At 36.3% G+C, this 21,323-nt stretch overlaps 1 protein-coding gene across 5 annotated transcripts in view; it reads right to left on the minus strand.

Annotated features, from left to right (window-relative positions):
• Nucleotides 1-4,244: 4,244 nt before the first annotated feature.
• SCYL2 (SCY1 like pseudokinase 2) overlaps nt 4,245-21,323 on the minus strand; it is a 74,388-nt gene continuing 57,309 nt past the window's right edge. For all 5 annotated transcript variants that reach the window (XM_010340209.2, XM_074402355.1, XM_074402357.1 and 2 more), the window contains 7 exons: nt 20,388-20,520; nt 18,120-18,238; nt 12,901-13,001; nt 11,475-11,541; nt 11,260-11,355; nt 9,656-9,775; nt 4,245-8,644 (listed from right to left, as the gene is read on the minus strand). In XM_010340209.2, the coding sequence (XP_010338511.1) occupies nt 8,000-8,644; nt 9,656-9,775; nt 11,260-11,355; nt 11,475-11,541; nt 12,901-13,001; nt 18,120-18,238; nt 20,388-20,520 (1,281 nt within the window). In that variant the 3' untranslated portion in view covers nt 4,245-7,999. The remainder of the gene's footprint in view (nt 8,645-9,655; nt 9,776-11,259; nt 11,356-11,474; nt 11,542-12,900; nt 13,002-18,119; nt 18,239-20,387; nt 20,521-21,323) is intronic.

The following is a 21,323-nucleotide window of genomic DNA, read 5'->3' on the forward strand; positions in this document are numbered from 1 at the left end:
AAGGCCTGTACCTCATTCCTATTTTCATCCCAAGAATCTCACAGTGCCAAGCCTATGGCATTTTATGGCTTAGTTTTATTTATGTGTTTATTGACAAATAAGTGCATTCAAATGGTACCAGGTGAAGTTTTTTTTGTCTGTTTTGTGACACTCTTACTCTGTTGCCCAGGCCAGAGGGAGGACAGTGGTGCAATTTCAGTTCACTGCAACCTCCACCTCCCGGGTTTAAGCAATTCTTATGCCTCAGCCTCCTGAGGAGCTGGGGTTACAGACATCACCACTACACCAGGATAATTTTTGTATTTTTAGTAGAGATGGGGCTTCACCATGTTGGTCAGGCTGGTCTCGATCTCCTGACCTTAAGTGATCCGCCCACCTAGGCCTCCCAAAGTGCTAGGATAACAGGCATAAGCCACAGCACCCCGTCAGGGAAGTATTTTTCATTAAAGCAGAGTTTGAGAGATCTATATCCATCACAAAGTGAGTGGAAAAATCTATTGAGCACTTACTATGTGCCAGGAGCTGTTAGGTGCTTTGTACACTTTTACCTCATCTAATCCTAATAACTTCCCCTCTGCCCTGCCCTGCCCTGTAAGGTGTGATCTTATTTAATAGCTGGGAAAACTTACTCTGGTCAGTCAGTGAAAGAGACAAGATTTATTCAGTCCACGTAACTGTTTAAACTCTGCCTGATTCCAAAAGAGAATGTCTATCAATATAGATTTAAAAAAATAAAAAAAAAAAACTTTTTTAAAAAGGAAATCAGAGCAAAGGAGAAATAAGGATTTTTTTAAATCCGATAAAGCAGAGGGTAAGCATTGAATATTGCATACTATTATTGTCCTATACATTTGCTACAGGTAAATGGCAAATTTGGCTGAATGTCTTAGCTGCCATTACCTAATTTGTTACTTTATTCATACTTTAAAAGGTATGAGCAGGCCAGGCTCAAGCCTGTAATCCTAGCACTTTGGGAGGCCATGGTGGGCAGATCATTTGAGGTCAGGAGTTCGAGACCAACCTGGCCAACATGGTGAAACCCTGTCTCTACTCAAAATTAAAAAAAAAAAAAAAAAAAAAAAATAGCCGGGCGTGGTGGCTGGCACCTGTAATTCGTTACTTGGGAGGCTGAGGCACAAGAATTGCTTGAACCCGGGAGGTGGAGGTTGCAGTGAGCAGAGGTTTTACCACTGCACCCCAGCCAGGGTGACAGAGCAAAACTCACCCTCAAAAAAAAAAAAAAAAGAAAAAAGTAAGGGCAAACCACTTCCTTAGAAGCACATTTACTCCTGAACTAAAACCTGAAATATCTCCAGTGGGTCCTCAAAGAAGCTATTTATGTGAGTGAACCAGTTTCATCCCTGGCATAAATACAGTTCACACCATAGTCAAAAGCTACCTATGATGAAAGAAACCTGATGCACGGTCAAAACAAGGCAACCAAGGCACAAAGGTCTCAAGAGTGGGCTTAATTCAGAATTTCTAGATAAAGGAATGGATTACTCAATTTTTGGCCTCCTCCATAAACATTTCTCAAAAAAGATTTTGCCCACTGGGCAACAGAGTTAAAGGCTGCTCTCTGACAAGTGCCTAGAGTATAGGTACTATTGCTGATTGAGGGAAGTTTCACATAATTACCGTAGCTAAAGACACAAGTAACAACCTCTTATGAAACATAAGCAGTCAAATGAGGACACCTAGCTCAATGAAAGGCCTTTCCATCTCTTTACAGAAGTCATTTTAAGAGTGCCAACTGTTAAGAGACAAGATTTTCTTAAAAACAATTTTGGGACTAGGCATGGCAGCTCACTCCTGTACTCCCAGCAAAGGTGGATGGATTGCGTGAGCTCAGGAGCTCAAGACCAGCCTGGGCAATGTGGTAAAACCTTGTGTCTACCAGAAAAAAAAAAAAAAAAAAAAAAAAAAACACCCAAAAATACAGAAATTAGCTGGGTATGGTGGTGCATCCCTGTAGTCCCAGCTACACAGGGGGCTTTGGGTGGGAGGATCGCTAGAGCCTGGAAGGCAGAGGTTGCAGTGAGCCAAGATCACACCACTCACTCCAGCCTGGGTGACAGAGCCAGACTCTTAGAAAAAACACAAATTTGGATCTGTTACAACACACAAACAAATGTGCTAAGTACCCTGCCCATCTACAAAGTGGATACTACGATTTTAGTCTGAAATTAAAACAAAGCACCTTTATCTGGCTCCAAACTTCATACACCATATGCTTGTAGTGTGACCATGAATATGTCTCCTATTTGAGTTTTGCCTGATCACTGTGATCAAAACGACTAGTAGGCTTAGGGACCTAGACTTGGGGCAAACCTATGTTTATTCCTACATTCAAACTCCAGACATTAAAGTCTTTATCTCATTTACCTTTATGTAAAAGTTGAACACTGCCTTTACTAGCAACCAAGGTCACTACACAAAGGAACATATCCAAAACATAGGAGGAAAAACGACAAAATTGGCATCCAATATGTGTATTTAATATAGCCAAACCATATTTCTTCTGTGGGCACTTTCAATATAACTTTCAGAAAGTTTTAATATAGGATAGGTATACACAATTCCATATGGCTTTTGATAACAGTAGTGTGACCATGGATATGCCTCATATTTGAGTTTTGTCTTAAGAGTCATATGGCCCCATTTTAAAATGACTTATTGGATTCAGGTGGTATCCGTGACGGTATGGTAAGGAGACAGAAACCCCACACCAGATACTTGAACAGGTAAGTTTTAATATAGTATTTGCTAACTAGTAGAAACTGGTTAATTATATGTAGGGGCAAAAGAGTACTGTAAGGGGCACAGAAGTAGCAGGTGAAAGGCAAATATTACCTCTAGGCTGAAGGAATGTGAAAAAAATAAAATGAACTATAAGACCAACACAGGCTATCTTCCCCTAATCCACTCCCAAGCTGGAAATCAGATTTCTCTGGAGAAGGTGCGGTTTCTATATTCAGCCTGCCATAGTGAAGAAACCTGTCAAAGGGAATGGGGCACTGAGTGGGAAACAGTTGCTTGATGGAGTGGCAGAGCTGGCACGGAAGCAGCCCATGGGAGCTGCTCCACAGTGGCTCAGTATTGGAAGAAGGTAACCTAAGGTGCAGCTGGAGCTCCTCTATTTGGACTGCTAGGCTTTTATGGTGGATAAAATGGAGAACCAGAACCACAAGTAAAGTGTCTTCCTACAGCTATTGCTTTGCAGTCTACTCTGGAGCCCTCATTTTGCCAGCTGGCAAAGGAGAAAAACAGTTGAAGGCAAGGCAAACAATGGGTTTGGAACTGAGACCATAAGTTGATAATTGCCATTTTTCACTCCTTTGGTCACTAAGCTTCCATATACATTCACATTTTCTTTTTGTTTTTTTTGAGATAGAGCCTCGCTCTGTCACTTAGGCTGGAATGCAACGGTGCAATCTCAGCTCACTGCAACCTCCACCTCCTGAGTTCAAACGATTCTCCTGCCTTAGTCTCCCAAGTAGCTGGGATGACAGGTGCCCGTCACCACATCTGGCTAATTTTTGGTATTTTTAGTAGAGATGGAGTTTCACCATATTGGCCAGGCCGGTCTCAAACTCCCGACCTCAGGTGATCCACCTGCCTCGGCCTCCCAAAGTGCTGGGATTATAGGCGTGAGCCACCACACCCAGCCTACATCCACATTATCTAATACAGCAGCTACTAGCCACGTGGCTCCTAAGTACCTGAAATATGACTAGTCTGAGGCAAATGTGCTAAGTGTAAAATATGCACTGCATCTCAAAGACTTAAGTACCAAAAAAGATGTAAAATATATGAGTTTTTCATATTAATTCCATGCAGAAATGATATTTTAGATTTTTTTTTTTTCTGATATAGGGTCTCACTCTGTTACCCAGGCTGGAATGCACTGGTGTGATATCAACTCACTGCAATGTTTGCCTCCTGGGCTCAAGCAGTCTTCCCACCTCAGCCTCCCAAGTAGCTGGAACTATAGACATATGACACCACACCCAGCTAATTTTCTGTATTTTTTTAATAGAAATGAGGTTACACCATGTTACTCAGGCTGGTCTTGAAATACTGGACTCAAGCTATCCACCCACCTTGGCCTCCCAAAGTGCTGGGATTAGAGGCATGAGCCACCATGCCTGACAATATTTAAATATATTAATATATAATAAATACTAAAATATATTAAAATAAATTTCAGGGCCAGGCACAGTGGCTCACGCCTGTAATCCCAAAACTTTCGGAGACTGAAGCGGGCAGATCATTTGAGGTTATGAGTTCATGACCAGCCTGGCCAACATGGTGAAACCCCGTTTCTACTAAAAATACAGAAGTTAGCTGGGTGTGGTGGTGGGTACCTGTAGTGCTAGTTAGGAGGCTTAGGCAGGAGAATCTCTTGAACCTGGGAGGCAGAAGCTGCAGTGAGCTGAGATTGCTGCAGTGAATGGAGATCATAGCACTGCACTCCAGCCTGAGCAAGAGGAGACACGTCTCAAAGAAAAACAAAAACAAACAAAAAATCAATTTCACCTATTTTTAATGGGACTACTGAAAAATTTTAAGTTACATATGTGGTTTTTACCCCTGGTAGTTAAATCCTTTCTGAGTGGCTCAAGCAACTTGGCTTCCTAGGATAGAAAAAGTTCCTAATCTTCAATAAGTTTCATCTTGGTGAAATGGCTTTTTCAACTGCACTCCCTTCTTCCCAAGTCTAAAAGCTTTAATTCTTCTACGTCTGGGTACTGCAAACACTGCTAACCCAGGTCCTCCAACTCTCCTCACTCATAATTCAAACCAGCAGCCCAGAGGCTGATTTTGACCACATACATTACTGTCATCTCCCTCAACTCTCCCCTCTTCATAGCCATTTCTTTTCGATGTAAACATATTTATGATACCCAGTAAGTACTGAACACCTACTTGCTACATCTTAACAAAAGCACCTCCAGAGGAATTCATACAATAACAGATGCAAGGTGGTAGAGAGCAGATTAGGAAAAAAATCTAGCTTCTATTCCAGGCTCTGATTTTTTCTGGTTAAACCATGCAAACCTCAGGCCCTCTGTTTCTACCTCTGCTGGGAGACATAGGGCTGAATTCCCTTGGTTTTATTCAAACTAAGTCATAAAATCCTTTAGCAATTGTAATCAACTTTTTAAAAATTAATAGAATAAAAATAGAGTACACTACACCCATTAAAGACATTTCCTGAAACTTCTGTTTCAGGTATATATTTTATATAGCAGTTGCAGGGTAAAATGTCTTTCTTACTGAGTATCACAGTTTGAAAGCCACTGATGTAGATAATCTCTTAAAATCCCATATAGTTTGAATTCCTACAGATTCATTTGTTCTAAAATTATTTCAAGACCAGTAAATCACAAAGTATGAAATCACAACTTAATATGGAAAGTTTTATTAAAGCTAAAATTTATTTGGTGCATACTCCACTTGATATCAGGTATGTTCGCATATACCTTTCTCTTTCATGTGTAAAAACAACCATGTGAGGTATTTTACAGGTTAAAAAAAAAAAAACTACTTCCTTATTCAGTGAAAAGAAGGCTTATAAGCATTCCAAAATAAAAACAAACAAAAACCAGACAAGTTCATACTCTATTTCCATTTCCTTTTATACATCCTCTATATATATCACACATTTTAGCAACAGGAGAATAGAGAACCAATTCAAATGAAAGGGAATCTTTTTTTGTAGATTCTTAATGTTGACAGAGGCTCTTTAACCTAAAAATTTTCTACTCTAAGCATAAGGGATTTAACTGTTTTCAGTATGTGAAATAATTTTAAGGTGATCTAGAACTTTGAAAATTTCATTCAACTTAAGAACACTTAAGCTTAAAAATAGCACTATTTTTCAGAGGCAATTTCTCAACAGAAAAAGGCAATGGTAACAGTTCAATTGATGGAAATGGTTTAAATAAAATATCTTTGAGAAAGTAGAAAAAAGGTGTAGGAACAATTTTGTAAAAACATAGCACCATTACCTCAACGAATGAGCAAATTTTACATATAGTATTTTTTTCAAATAATCTATTTTCATATTTAGTAGTTCACGTTCTATAAGCTGTTATAGTAAGCTTTCTTCCTGATTAGGAGTTCAACACTAACACCATGTTATTTTACAAAATAAAAAACAATTTCTCAATAAACAATGACTACTAAATTGTTACAAAGAAAAATTCTTCAACACTGAGTAATTTTATTCCATATGTAAGCTTTTTCACAAAAGATATATTAATATTGCGTTACAAATAAGACAGCAAATCTGGTCAAGTTGTGAATATATTTGACAAAAACATTAGATCTTCCTACTGTTTTTCGTTTCTTGGATAAATTTCTTTAGCAATTCTGTTAATACTTTTCCTAAAATCCAGTTAACCAAGTGTGGCCCATACAGAAATCAGAGGTGAAAGCTAGCTTCTATTTTTCAAAGTACTCTCTTAACTGAATGCTGTCAGCAATAATGTAATCAAATTATATTTTGTAATCAAGTGCTGTGTATTACATATATATGTGTTTATATTTTCAATGACTATTCATATGCAATGAATAAACTTAGTACCTCCACACTAAACTTAATGTGATTTCTTTTAAATGATTGCTGGTTCCAGATAATTAAAAACCATCAACTCTATGGCTGCAACTGTAATACAAATAGTTCTTTGAAAGATGGTTTTAAAGCTATCACATAAGAATGGAATATTATTTTTTAAAATACAAATTACATTTATAGCATAAGGCTCTGTGGTTGAATAATCACCAAATTAAAGAAAAATATCAGAGAAAGGTTTTGAAAACTAAAGCATGTTTCCTGTTAAGAGAATTGATTCTTTCCTTCCTAAGAATGACTAATAATGAAATTAAAATGTTTGAACAAAAGGTTCCTAAAGTTCCTAGAAAAAAATTAAATTTCAGTAGCAGTAATTAATGAGGTCAGACTATTTGGCAAGCTGAAAATTAATCTGTTGATAGTCAGAAGATACAACTGCTCAATTTTTAGAGAAGTTTATTACATTTGAAACAACACAGCAAAAATCTCAAAAGTTTACTAATTAAATATAGTTTAATTCTTACAAATCTCCTTTTGAAAATGCAACTCATATATGCTGCAACCTCTGAAGTTTGAATTTGAAATGAAATATGAAGGTAGTAGTCAGGGAAGTCACATCAGAATGTCTGTCAAATATCCAAACAAATCAGAACACACCTCTTCTGTGACAGAGGAGGAAAAAAGCGATTCTAAATATATCCAAGTGAATGCAGAAAAATACATTACTATTTGAGGCAGACCATGCTAAAATATAATTTACAATGATTAGTTTGCATTTAAGATGGTTAATAATGCATTTAAACGAATGAAATGAAGGTTAAGTTAAATTTTTTAGTATTTGCTCAGTCTCTTTGTACTAAATATTAGTTCATCTGAAAAGTAAGTTCAGAAAAAGCAAACCTGATACTTCTCTTTATGCTTATCACTTTCTCACTGTCATCGCAAATGCAAACAAATCAATACAGCATCAAGATTTTTTACATATTAAAATGAAGACTAATGACTTGTGAAGGTAGACTGTGTACCATGTAGACTTAATAGATGAGCTTGCAATGACCATCAACTCAACTTTCTAAATAACACCAAGACTCACAAGCCAAAATAAACATTTAATTAAAAAATTCTGCTAGTCAAGATAACTCAATTGTCCTTTTTCTCTTTTGAGATTGGGAAGGGTTGGGTCTTTAAAAACCTGAAGAGGAGTTGGTAAGAGGAAAAAAATCCTCAATGCCTTAAAAAAAAACTCAACTGGTTAGAAGTCCTTATAACTACTATGCTGGCATGGACACAGATGTTTTCTGTCACAGAACCATTCACTTTCCCATAGAAATAGTTCCTCCAAGCCAACTATATAAAGATGTAAATCAGCTCACCCATGATTGAAACTGAAATAATCCTTCAAATTAGAAGCAAGACACCTCACCCAAAAAGATCTTTTAAATCATTGCTAGCTGAAGTGCTGCTGGTCATAGTAGTTGGTGGCTGTGCAAAGTTCTGTGGGTTAAAGAAAGGATTACCCTGCATACCAAAGGCAGATTGTCCTACCATGTTCATCTGTGTTCCCATTACTGAACTGCCCATAGCTGGAGAACCTTGAGGAGGTACAAACTGATTAAGCCACTGATTTGGTTTCTGCTGTGATAACTGGTTCATGCTAACTTTCGGTTTCTGAGGGCCAAAGAGATTATTAAGGGCAGACATATCTGTGGGTCTTTGTTGGGTCTGCTTCGCACCAGCGGGAGGAACACTCAAAGTGTTGAAGTTTGGCAAAGTGGAAGGTGTTCCCAGAGTCATCTTGGTCACGCCAACTGTGCTTGGACTACTGTAGAAGTTCTGGTTTGTATTAACGGACATGCTGAATCCTGAAGTCTGAAAGCCCATATTGGCATTTAGGCCATTTGTCAAATTTCTCTTTGTATTATCAATTGGTGTAGAAAACATCATGCCAATGCCAGTGGAAGGAACAGAAGTGAAAGTACTTGAAGCAGAAGGTTTAGGGGTACTAACAGAAAGGCTGGTCAAAGATGACATATTATCCATCAGTGTGTCTGTCAAGTCCTTAGTCTGAAAAATATGAGAGAAGTACTTTATCTCTAAGAAATATAAATTACTTTATAATTAGTAAACAGCTGTCAGATTAAGTTATAAAGGACAAGTTAGAATTAAGATCAACGGTCTACACCAAGTCAGCAAACTATAGTCTGCAGGTCAAATACAGCCTGCCACCTATTTTTGTATGATTTTTACAGATGAATATCTGCAATCGATTTGATGATAGGGAACACTAACTTTAAACTCCAATTAAGCAAAATGTTATCTCTTCAAAAACAGAATTGCATTCTTCTTATTCTATATTACAAAAAATATAACTTTTTAACTATTATTTTTATATTCTGAATTCCATCAAAATTGTATAGGAATTTTTTTCCTCTATTCTTATATAAGTACCTACAAAATATCCTCAATTCTGCCTCTTGGCCCACAAAGATGTTTTTCTCAGAGAAAATGTTAGTGATTAAGAGGTTAACAAAAAAATAAAGAAAGTTTTTAAGATAAAGCTAATTCTGAAACCTGTAACAGTGTAAACTCTCTACAAGTAGGGCCCTTATTCACTGCCATAGCACCAATACCTAGAACAATACCTGGGACACAGAAGAAAATAAATACTGGCCAGGTTATGCAGGTACATCTTAAATCAAGTTACAAACCTAACTATAATTGAAAAGTCAAACATAGAAAATAACTTTAGCTCAAAAATACACTGAGTATGAATATAATATTCTATCATTTCAGAGTGAACAGAGTTGAATGAGTAACATGAGCCCTAATCTCTTTTAAGAACCCTTCCTGTTCTTCTTGCTTCTTTATAGATAACAAGCATTGTCACAAAACATTATACATTAGGGAGGTTAAAGTAGAGTTGGAAAATCGTTTATGCCCATACTTCCTAGAAACCACATATTAAAGTATTATTTGAAATACATTTTTATACAAATACTAGTAGACTAAGTTCTATACTACCTTACTTCTTAACAGTAGTATTCTTGAAATTACGCAAAAGAAATGAATTCTGACCTGTTTAACAGTAGCAATGGGTGTGTGCACTTGGGGTTTAAGAGGCTGCTGGCTTTTCAACTTCTGTGCTTGCTCTTGTTCTTTTGCTAATTTTTGTTTTTCTTCAAGTGTAAGTGATGCCTTAAAACAAAATAAAGGAAAAAAATCAACTAGCAATTTCTTAAGTCCATTTGTAAAACAAAAGATTTCTTTTCTGGTAAAGGACATCTTACTACCTCACTGAAAAGCAAAATACTCCTGTCTTGATAATTGCCACAGTAAGTTGTATTTCAAATTATTATCTAATTTAACTTTAGATAAAAACTCACAGGAAAATATTTCCAGTATGAAAACAGTTATTATTTTTAAACCATTTATTAGAATCGCCTTTTTCCAGACAATGACAATATGGTTAAGTTATTTCATTCTTGAAAATCGGAAAATCTTTTTTAAACTCTGATCTATCACACCCCAAGAATATTTTAGGAACTCACAAAAAGCTAAGAAAGAACTAAACAACATTAGCAATTTTTTCACTGCTGATGTGTACAGCAATTCAATGTCCTGTCTTTTATCAACTTTTTAACTATAAGTTCACAATGTTCTCTCACAGTTTTGTAAACTACTATGTCCAGTAGTCCCTTGGCTTTAACACATACAGGTATTCATATTTAGTGAATGAATAGAAAAATGCCCTCAATAGAAGTCACAAACTGACTTGATTTTTTTATTAGATGCCAACCAAGAGGAAATATAACAAACTATTATAGTTTATTATTCAAAATTGGGGGGGTGGTATTTTAGCAAGAAATAGAGAAGAAAAAAATGTACTCAAGATTTTTTTATTTACTTATGAGACGGAATCAAATCTATTTTGAAAATCCTCTTTAAAATATTGTTGATCTGCCATTAGTAAGTCATATATATATCATGTACTCCTTTTGGAATAAATCAAGAAGGGTGCATCATTACTTCTGTAGTATGCCTGCCAAAAATGTACAACTTTAATCCAATTATGAGAAAACATGAGACAAACTCAAATTGATGGCCATGCTACCAAATAACTGACCTGTATTCTCTCAAAGTGTGAAAGTGAAAATCTGAGGGACCATAAAAGTTAACGCCATGAAATGACAGAAGAAAGATGAGGTTGCTAGGCTCAAAAAGAATGCAAAGAGTTTGGAACTCAAATTGTTGGGAAAGTAGTGAGTGGGAGAGAAATCAAAATACTGAAGAGCAACGATCAGAGACAGCCTAAAATAGATGATGGACAGCACAAATCTACAGTAGAAGCCATCAACAGAGGAGCAGAAGCAGAGGAGAGACAGTGGGAATCACCAAGAGATGTGATTAGCAAAGTACAAGAAAAAGAACAAAGAAGTCAAGGAGTCTATAATTATTACCTTGTGGCATGCATATCAAGTAATAATGGAAGCTAAACATCTTAAGTATGTTTACTCTCAAAATGGGTTAGGGTCATGTTTCACTGATAAAGGAATTTCAGAAAGATAATCACAAATGTTTCTTGTTAAGCTGCTGAACAGTATTTCCCAACAAATATCTGTGGTTTACAGGAAGTCCTACAGTATAAATAAAAGGGCTGAAGGAACAGTAAGGAAACTCACTCTTTTATGTATATTCTGTAACCCATCCTCTTTACTTTCAGACTCACTGCCAGTCAGAAGGTCTGCTCCAATGTTGTTAAAAACCTTGTCAATTTGCTGAAATAAGAAAAGGTCAATTATTTAAATAGAGTTCAATAAAAATATGATTTTGCTGCTTAAAATTAAAAGCCCTCCAAATGAAGCACTCATTCTACAAAAATTAAACATCTTCTTACCTGATTCCCAGTATTTGTAACTTTTGTCTCCTCAGAAACATTCATTTGATTTCCTATGTCCAAAGATCTGTAGGAAAGTTGAATTATGACAAAACAATGAAAAGAAATGCATATTTTTAAATATTCATGCTAAAAATTATTCATCCACACGGAATGTATTAGACCCCAACTAAACTGTGGCTTCATAATTTAAGAAGAGTCATAATCTTCTCCATTATTTTCTACCATTAATGTTTGCTTGACCCAAAAATAACATTTGTATTTAAGTCCATTTCTTAGACTCAACATTTGAGATTTACTGGAGAATTTATTCAAGGTGTCATAAAACCAGTCAAGCTTGGTTCTTACCATCAAAGAGCTTAACACCTCACTGAAAGACAAGATATGATATGGGGGATTTAATGTGATTAAATTCTGAGTCTGGGATACTAACAATGCCACAATGACTGTTACGTGAGCCAGATCTATGTCCTAAGAAATAGGTAAGATTTAGATAGGAAAAAGAAAAAGGAAAGGTTTATTTTCCAACTCAAAATAAATACTAGATATCAAAAATTTATTTATACTTATAATACATTTAAAAAACTATTTCTCAAGATTTTTTGCATTAACATAGTCAATTTATCAAACACCACACACATACACACCACAGAATACTCAAGCATACAAAGGGCTATTTCACCTATTTCTATACCATGTGTATTTCCTTTCTTACTCTTCATCTCTTTGGGCAGAAGCAGTTTCTATTTGGGGACCTTGTTTATGATTTATATCAATTTTACTGATTTTTAGATGTTTTTGGTTCAGGATTAAACTTTAATAGGTATCCTAAATTCATGTGTTTTACTCTGGAGCAAAAAATATAGTGGGGCTTTGATTTTAATAAACTGGATTCAACAGTCAACGATTTCCATCTTTGCCTTCTTCTTTGAAAGCTAATGTTTTGCAAATAATTTAGAAAATCCTCCCTAAAAATAAAAAGAGGTAGATGTTGTGATGCTAAATATGAAATGAATGCTCTATAAATGTTTCTGGGGCTACAAAAAACAGAATGAAAAAAAATCAAAACACTGAGTTCATAAATTTAAAAAATTTTCATAGGTGATGCTTTTAGTTTTTGACAACCTGAGTTTACAATGCTAGTGGCTATTGCTGACAAGGGATTCTCAGAAACAGAATTTTCTTTATGTAGATAAAATGCTAAAATTATATCATATTATACTTTTGTACTCAGAAGTGACATTAGATTTTTCAACCACATTCTATTTTACTTCAGTTCAACTTATTAATATGATGGTAAATTTTGAAATGTTTTACATATGGTCAAATTTAAATGCAGCAATTTTTCTAATCCATATTCTAGAAAATCGATAAGACACTATAATCTCACTCCTGGACCACAAAGAATTCATGTGCAACTACTTACTTCTGCTGTTCTTGCATTATATGAAGTTGCTCCAGTTTAGTCTTATGTTCAGACTCCAATCTATTAAGCATCTCTTTTATGACGGAAATGAAAGAATTGAACTGGTATAATGAGAAATCGATATGGTTATAATGTTTCAAGTTAGGAGCAAATGTTATCAATTAAGATAATTCAATACATTAATCATAATATTCTCCATTTTTACCAGTAGAATAGGATCCAGTCATAGCACTGATATTCAATAAGAGTGATACATTTAAATTCAGCATGCCATAGCAAGCTTTTATGGTATCTTTGTATGGTGGTGATATGATAGGTGATGAGGCTTTTAAGTTCCAGAAAACATGTCTCAATAATGAGTTTTATATCCTGGGTTGTTTAACAGCTATTATTCAGGGGCCTTGTATAAATTATATATTTATTCAGCAGTTATATATTGATTTTCCTGGAATAATTCAAAATTAACCATCTGAATTTGTGCCTATCTAGAAATAATCCATTTAATATGCACAGAAAATTCCTGCTTATTCAGATTGCAATGACATATTTGGCTAAAATAAATCTTGTTTTCTGACAGTCAAAATATTAAATAATACAACTTTCAAATAATTAAAGTTCATAAAGCATACTTAGCACTACGTCTCAACTAGTTTAAGCTTTGGTTAACTCTTGTCAACTGCTGATCATTCATCCCTACGGTACTTCAGGATCATCATAACCAACTTACTTGAGTAACACCACATACTACAGGAAGAATCTAGAAACTGCTCTCCTCCTCTCGCCAAGTCTTATAACTGTATCTTTGTGCTGAGTGTTTACATAGACACCATTTTATTAATCCTCACAACTCTTCAAAGTAGGTTCATTAATATTTCTAACTTACAAATGAAGAAACTCAGGCTCAATGACAGGTAAAGCAACTCAGATGCTAAAGAGCTCATATTGCAGAGTTAGCACTCATCCTAAGCCTGTCTCCAAAGTCTGCACCCTTTTTCTACTACATTACACTGCCTTTCGCCATGCACTATCAGCGGCAGCTTCTTCATCTTACGAGAAAGGCAAAAGGCATGTTCCCAAAACAGTTTACTATGACTGACTTTTCACTGATTAGGGTTACTGAAATTTTTTACTGAAGTATAATATACTAACAGAAAAGTCTGTATGTTCAAGGGCATAGACAAAAAAAAAAAATTCACAATTCACACAAATTGAACACACCCAATGTAACTAGTAGCCAGAGAGAGAAACAACATTGGGCCAGGTGCTGTGGCTAACACCAGTAGTGTCAGCACTTTGGGAGGCCAAGGCAGGAGGATCACTTGAGCCTAGGAGTTTGAGACCAGCTTTGGCAACATGGAGAGACCACGTCTCTAGAAAAAATACAAAATTTAGCCAGGAGTGGTGGTGCACGCTTGCAGTCCTAGCTACTTGGGAAGCTGAAGTAGAAGATAACTTGAGCCCAGGAGGTCAAGGCTGCAGTGAGCTGAGATTGTGCCACTGCACTTCAGCCTAGGCAACAGAGTAAGACCCTGTCTCAAAACAAAAACAAAAACAAAGCAAAATCGTTGTCAACATTCAGAAGCTTCCTTATACCGCCTTCCAATCATTTTCTACCCTCACATCCTTTGGGTAAACTTTATTCTGACTTCTAGCAGCACAGCTTAGACTGTTGTTGTACTTTATATAAATGGATCATTCAGCAGATCCTCTTCTATGCCTGGCTTCATTCACTCAACATGTTGTTTGTGAGTGTCATCCATATCGTTACATGTAGTTTGTGCAGAAAAGAGTTAACATTGTAGGCCTAAACCGCTATTCTTGAAAAGTCCTGCTTGCAAAATTGGCCTTAGCTGGTGTCTGGGAACTCAGATTTCGGAAAGGTTCCTATTATTAACTGGTAACAGTGGCTCACTTGCCTAAACAGATTGCACAAAGAGTATGTTCTATGCTGAACACCTGCTTTCCTTCTGGGAGTTTAGAATTTGAGTACATGCCAGGCAGAGAGTGTTCCTTGATCAGCCCTCACAGAAAACTCTGGACACTGAGTCTCTAATGAGTTTCCCTGGTTGGCAACATTTCACACATATTGTCACAATTCATTACAAGGGGAATCCTGTGTGATTTCACTGGGAAAAGACTCTGGAAGACTTTGCCCTATGAACCAACCTTTTCCCTTTCCTAATTTTGCTTTGTATCTTTCTACCATAAAAAAGCACAGCCTGAGCATAACTATATGCTGAGTCCTGTGAGTCCTCTGACTAAATCATCCAATCTGGGGGTGGTCTTAGGAACTCCCCTCAAACACAAGTTATTGATTATTCAGTGGATTGCTGCAGGGCATTTGCTGTTTTTTTATTCAAATGCTGAAAATGTATTTTCCTAAGTTACTTATCTTTGTCACTTAATATAAAACATACTTAAATCATCTTAAATCAGAAATGACCTAAGAAGGCAGTCTTAAATTAGAAACCTTGACCACGGGAAGACAGACCACATCCATGCCAAACTACTGTAAAATACAAGAAGATACGAATCAAAATATTTGTTGATGAAAATAGCCACCCCTCACCCCAAAAACCCACTAAGCTGAAGTAAATTAACACAACATTTCAAATGGAATTAGAGAAGGGTCATGCTTTTCCACCCAGGCTGGAGTGCAGTGGTGCAATCTCAAATCACTGCAACCTCTGCCTCCCAAGCTCAAGCAATCCTCCTACCTTAGCTCCCTCTAGTAGCTGGGACTATAGGCACACGCTGCCACATCTGGCTAATTTTTGTACTTTTGTAGAGATGGGGTTTCACCATGTTGCCCAGACTGGTCTCAAACTCTTGAGTGCAAGCGATCCACCTACCTTTCCTCCCAAAGTGCTGGGATGAGAGGAGTGAGCCTATATATCCTAAAATGAGCATTTGGGAATATTTAAAAACACACTAAATCAGAAATATAAGAACTTAGAACAGAAATGGCAAAAAGCTGAAGACTGTTTTAGGCATATTATCCTATTCCTCCCCAATATTCACTGTCTCCCTTTTTGTCCACCCTAACCTCAACTCTACCATCCAAGATACAAAGAAATTTCCAAACCAAAAATTAAAATATAGGGGGCTGGGCATGATGGCTCACGCCTGTAATCCCAGCACTTTATGAGGCCAAGGTGGGCAGATCACTTGAGGTCCGGGGTTTAGGTAGCCCCTGCCTCTGCTAAAAATACAAAAATTAGCCAGGCGTGGTGGCTCATGCCTATAATCCCAGCTACTAGGGAGGCTGAGGCATAAGAATCACTTGAATCGGGGAGGCAGAGGTTGCAGCGAGCAGAGATTGCACTACTGCACTCCAGCCTGGGTGACAAAGTGAGACTCCATCTCAAAAAAAAAACAAAAAAAATTAAAACCTAGGAACAAATTTTTAGAGGCTTACCCTATTACTTCAAATGAAATATTGGTTCTGATTAATTTTATAAATTTGCCTCCAAAACTGCTCACTCAGCACTCTTCCCCAACGCCAAAAGCTCTCAAATTCCAGCTTTCTGCTTCCCTCATTGCTGTAATTCACTTTCAGTTCTAAATCTTCCCTGCCTATCCATCTATGATGCTCTCAGTTAAACAGTAACCCAACTCAGTCTTTTCCATTATATTTCATTAAATACTAGTTCTGTTGTGAACAAAAGTGGCTCATCTCTACTCCATATCTGAATTTTCTCTCAATTCAATAAACACTTTTGCTTTTGTCGTTGCACTAAGTGCTGGGGCTATAATGAAGAAGAAGCTATAATAACCAGCCTTTGAAGAGTTTCTAATCTTTAGGAAGAATCAGTCACATAAGAACACAGCTGTCACAAACAGCGATAGAGGTATGCAGAGACAATTCCATAATAATCTTTGGACACATTACTCCTTTGCTCAAACATTTACCACACCTTGAAAGTTCAAATACCTAAACCAGACAGGCATTTAAAGTCTACCTATTCTAGTCTCAAATTATTTTTCTCCTATTATTCCCCTACTGTATTATACATACACATATCCAACCAAATTGAATTATTCCTTCTCAGTGGCATAGAGACTCCTGAAATAGTCCCCAATTATCTCCTCCTCCCACTATTCATGCACTTGTGGAATCCCCTATCTTTGAGTGCAGGCTGAACTTGAGACTTACTTCTAAAGCAACGGAATATGGCACAGGATGGGATATCACTTCCTTGATTACAAGAGACTGTAACTTCAGTCTTGCTAGCAGACTCTCTCTTGCATGCTTTGATGAAACAAGTTGCCATGTTGGAAAGGCTCATGTGGCTAGGAACTGACAGTACCATCCAGCTAATAGACAGCTAAGAATGAAAGTCCTAAGTACCACAGCCCAATAGGAACTGAATCTTGCCAACAACCATGTAGATCAGGCGTCCCCAAACTACGGCCTGCGGGCCGCATGCAGACCCCTGAGGCCATTTATCCGGCCCTCCGCCACACTTCAGGAAGGGGCACCTCTTTCATTGGTGGTCAGTGAGAGGAGCACAGTATGTGGCGGCCCTCCAACGGTCTGAGGGACAGTGAACTGGCCCCCTGTGTAAAAAGTTTGGGGACGCCTGATGTAGATCATTCCCCAGTTGGGCCTTTGGATGAACCCCAAGTCCTTGACTGCAGCAATGTGAGAAACCCTGAGCAGGGAATCCAACCAAACCATGTCCTAGCCTGACCCACAGAAGCTGTGAGATAATAAAAGTGTGTTGCTTTAAACCCCTAAGTTTGTGGTAATTTGTTTTGTAGCAATCAATAAATAATGAATACACTCCCCAAACACAGTCTGTAACTTTGTTCTTTGTTCATGCCAATTTTCCAGCCCAGATTTAAAGTAGACCCAAATCCTACATATTTTTCAACATTCTTCTCATTTAGTATTTACCAATGAAATCTTTAACAATCCATCCTTCCTGAGTTCATGTCCTTTGCACTGCATATGTATATCTATGTAACAATTCTGCACAATCTGCAATGTACCCCGGAACTTAATTTTTAAAAAATGGAAATAAATGAATAAATATGTTCAAAGAAAAAAATCCATCCTTCAACCCCACAAACTTTCTTCATTTAGTTCTGTGGCATATTCTTCCCATTTCTTTTTTTTCTTTTTTTTTTAACCAATCTGTGTAATATATTTATATATCTAATGCCAATAAAACAGTAAGCTGAATAAAATGAATAAAGCACAAAAATATTCCTACCTGATTAAGATTAAGATTGTTTTCAATACTCAGAGGAATAAGATGAGGCAATACTTTTCCAGCCAGCTGCTCTTTGGTGATTCCCAACTTCTTATGGGTAAAAGTACATTTGTAAATACCTGATAGAAAAGAATATGACAAATTTTAAAAGTTAACACCACAAATTCATAGAAATCACAAAAATAATATATGTATATTAAATCCCTTCATAATATATGTGGTACATATTTTTCCTAATCAATGCCTAGAATAATGATGTTCTTACATATGAATCAGAATGATTTCAGCCTTTATTATCTGGCCAGATTTAAACACCATAACATATTTATCCGGTGTTCTTTTGGTTTAAGAGCATACTTAATGATAACATAACATTAGAAGCTTATGAGAACCAGGTTCAATTCTTATTGTGCAGTAGTAAGGTTACAGAATGCCCTTCTATTTTGAAACATCTAAATATATGTTTCAGAAATCATACTCAAGGCATCTATTTCAAGGGTGTAAGTACAGGTACAGTCAAAATATAAGTGCTAGACCTTTATTCACTTCTTCAGCAAATCAAACTCAACATATTTGTAATTTAATAACTGAATTAAACTTCACAAAATCCTTCCCTATTGTCTCACCTATTTACTCAATCTTCAAGACTCCACTTGTTACATCTATCCACAAAGCCTTCATTTAGTAAAATGAGCATATTTCCTCCTCGTTCTCTGAATGCTTTTGAGCTCTAAGTGTTTTGTATATAATCCAAAGCTTTGTAACATACCATCCCCCATTATTCTTTTAATGTGCACATGACTTACATAACCAAAGAATAACTTTATTAGGCACTTACTAAATGCTTATTTGCTGAGCACTATGCTTGTTATTTTCCCTTTATTTGTTTCAGTGAAGTCTCACAAGAATCTTAAAATGACGTTAGTCTCATCCTCATTAGATAAATAAACTTTTCAAAGTCACCTCAGGAACTGATAGAGCCAGGATTAGGACCAGGGCTCGAATTTCCACTACACCAAAAAGACAATTTTGTTTTTTCTGGAGACAGGGTCTTGCCCTGTTGCTCATGCTGGAATGCAGTGGCATGACCATGGCTCCCTGCAGCCTCAACCTCGCCGGCTCAAGTGATCCTCCCACCTCAGCCTCTCAAGTAGCTGGGACTATGTGTGTATGCTACTATGCATGGCTAATTTTTGTATTTCTAGTAGAGATGGGGTTTTACCATGTTGCTCAGGCTGGTCTCAAACTCCTGGGCTCAAGTGATCTACCCCTCGGCCTCCCAAAGTGCCAGGAATACAGGTGTGAGTCACCACACCCAGCCAAGAAGACAAACTTCTTTCAGCACAAAAGATTCATGCGATTTCCCAAGAGTACTTTCTATGTCTACAGAGGTACAAAATAAATACTTGCTAACCATTCCTACAAATATTTACTGGGCAGTTTCTATAGGTCAAGCATTGTAGTAGGTGTTAAGAATACATGAACGAATAATATAGTTTTTCTTAAAAATTAACAAAGAACCTCAAATTAAATAAAAAATGAACTTGTTAATGTTTTTGTGACTCTATAGCTATGCCTGCTTTATTAGTACAGCAGTTCCCTGGCATTTCCAGATTGGACTTTCGTAGCTTTAACATGTAAATGATTTCAGAGTTTCTTAGTTATTTGTAATTATACTGATAGAGCACAATGTGCCTTAAGGCTAATATGCTTCATCGGCATATCAGTTAGCCACAAAATATACTAATTAAGATTTAAACATATTAGAAAACCAGCTCCTATGACTTATCACTTATATGATCTTGAATCACTTATTTCACCTCTCTGAGCTTCAATTTCCTTGTAAAATAGAAACAACAGTACCTATTTCACTGGATTTGGGGAAGAATAAAATAAGGTAATGCAGAGAAAATACTTTGCCTCTTACAAATTGAGTACCAAATAAACCTCGGGTATTACTACTGAGACCAGTACGAGCATTTCCAGCAGCTTTGTTTGTCTCTCTTTGTACCATTTTACGGGGAAAACGATATGCTACAATGATGTTTATAAAGCTAGAATTCTTAAATATCTTATTCCTTGAAAAAATGTCAAGATTCTACTGCTTTTGCTAAACTTAACACAAAGAGAAAAGTTATATTACAGCATTCATCACATCATTCTTCAATTATGAAATGCTGTATACACAAAAGGAGAGTACAATGGCTTTATAGATTGGAAAATTTATTTGCATAAAATAGCATCAAATGACAATAAATTTTCAGCTACCTAAAATTCCCATGAGGACTGCTGGTTCCTTCGATGGAATTTGTTGTAAGAAGGGTAGGATATCATCAAGCACAAACCACTTATCCAAGTATTCCAAAATCTTTCCTAAGCACACTAATGAATTTACACGAACCTATTAAAAGAGGTAAATTGCATTAGTCGAAATTTTCAAAATCTAGAACAAAATATTTACATGCAAACTTAATCTTCATATAAATATGTTAAAGTCTCAAGAATAAAAGCAGATTTAGAGGTTCTCATCCTTTATCAATTTACTAGTTTTCTTGGCTTGTTTCACAAAGAATTTATGATTGCTTCACCAGGTCACTAGTGAGCTAAAGACAAGAAATGACTTCAATTTTGTAACATTTTAAAGTGATTAAAATTTGAGAAGCTTTTACTACATATGTGTTACTATTATAAGAACACTTCTTTAGGGACATTTTAATAATAAAAAGGACTACATTCTTTCCACCAAGTGATCAATTTCACCCACATTCCAGTATTTTACTCTAACTTGAGTTCAATTCATTCTTAAACTAAATATTTTAACATGTGAAGGTGTCCATATATTTGTTTTCTATTTCTAAATATATCATTAATACAGTTATTAAGATCTCTTATTTAGAAGCTGTTATCAAAACTCCATATTCATTTGACTGTTTGGTAAATATGTTATACCCTACTTTAGCTGGAATTTCTTAAGATAGAGTATCTTTAAGTCAGGACCACAGTATCAATAAAACTCCAGTTTAAAAAATAATAATAATAATAAACCAAGAAAGGCAGAAAATAATTGTTGGCTACAAAAGCACCACAGTACTACAGGTAAAATGACCAAAAATTCTCATTTCTAAAAAATAGTGTACAATTGTTTTCTGAAATTCAAACACAAGAGATATTATAAATTCAAAAAGGTATCTGAATGCTTAATTT

The sequence above is a fragment of the Saimiri boliviensis genome, chromosome 7, assembly GCF_048565385.1.
Source record: "Saimiri boliviensis isolate mSaiBol1 chromosome 7, mSaiBol1.pri, whole genome shotgun sequence".
Classification (NCBI taxonomy): Eukaryota; Metazoa; Chordata; class Mammalia; order Primates; family Cebidae; genus Saimiri; species Saimiri boliviensis.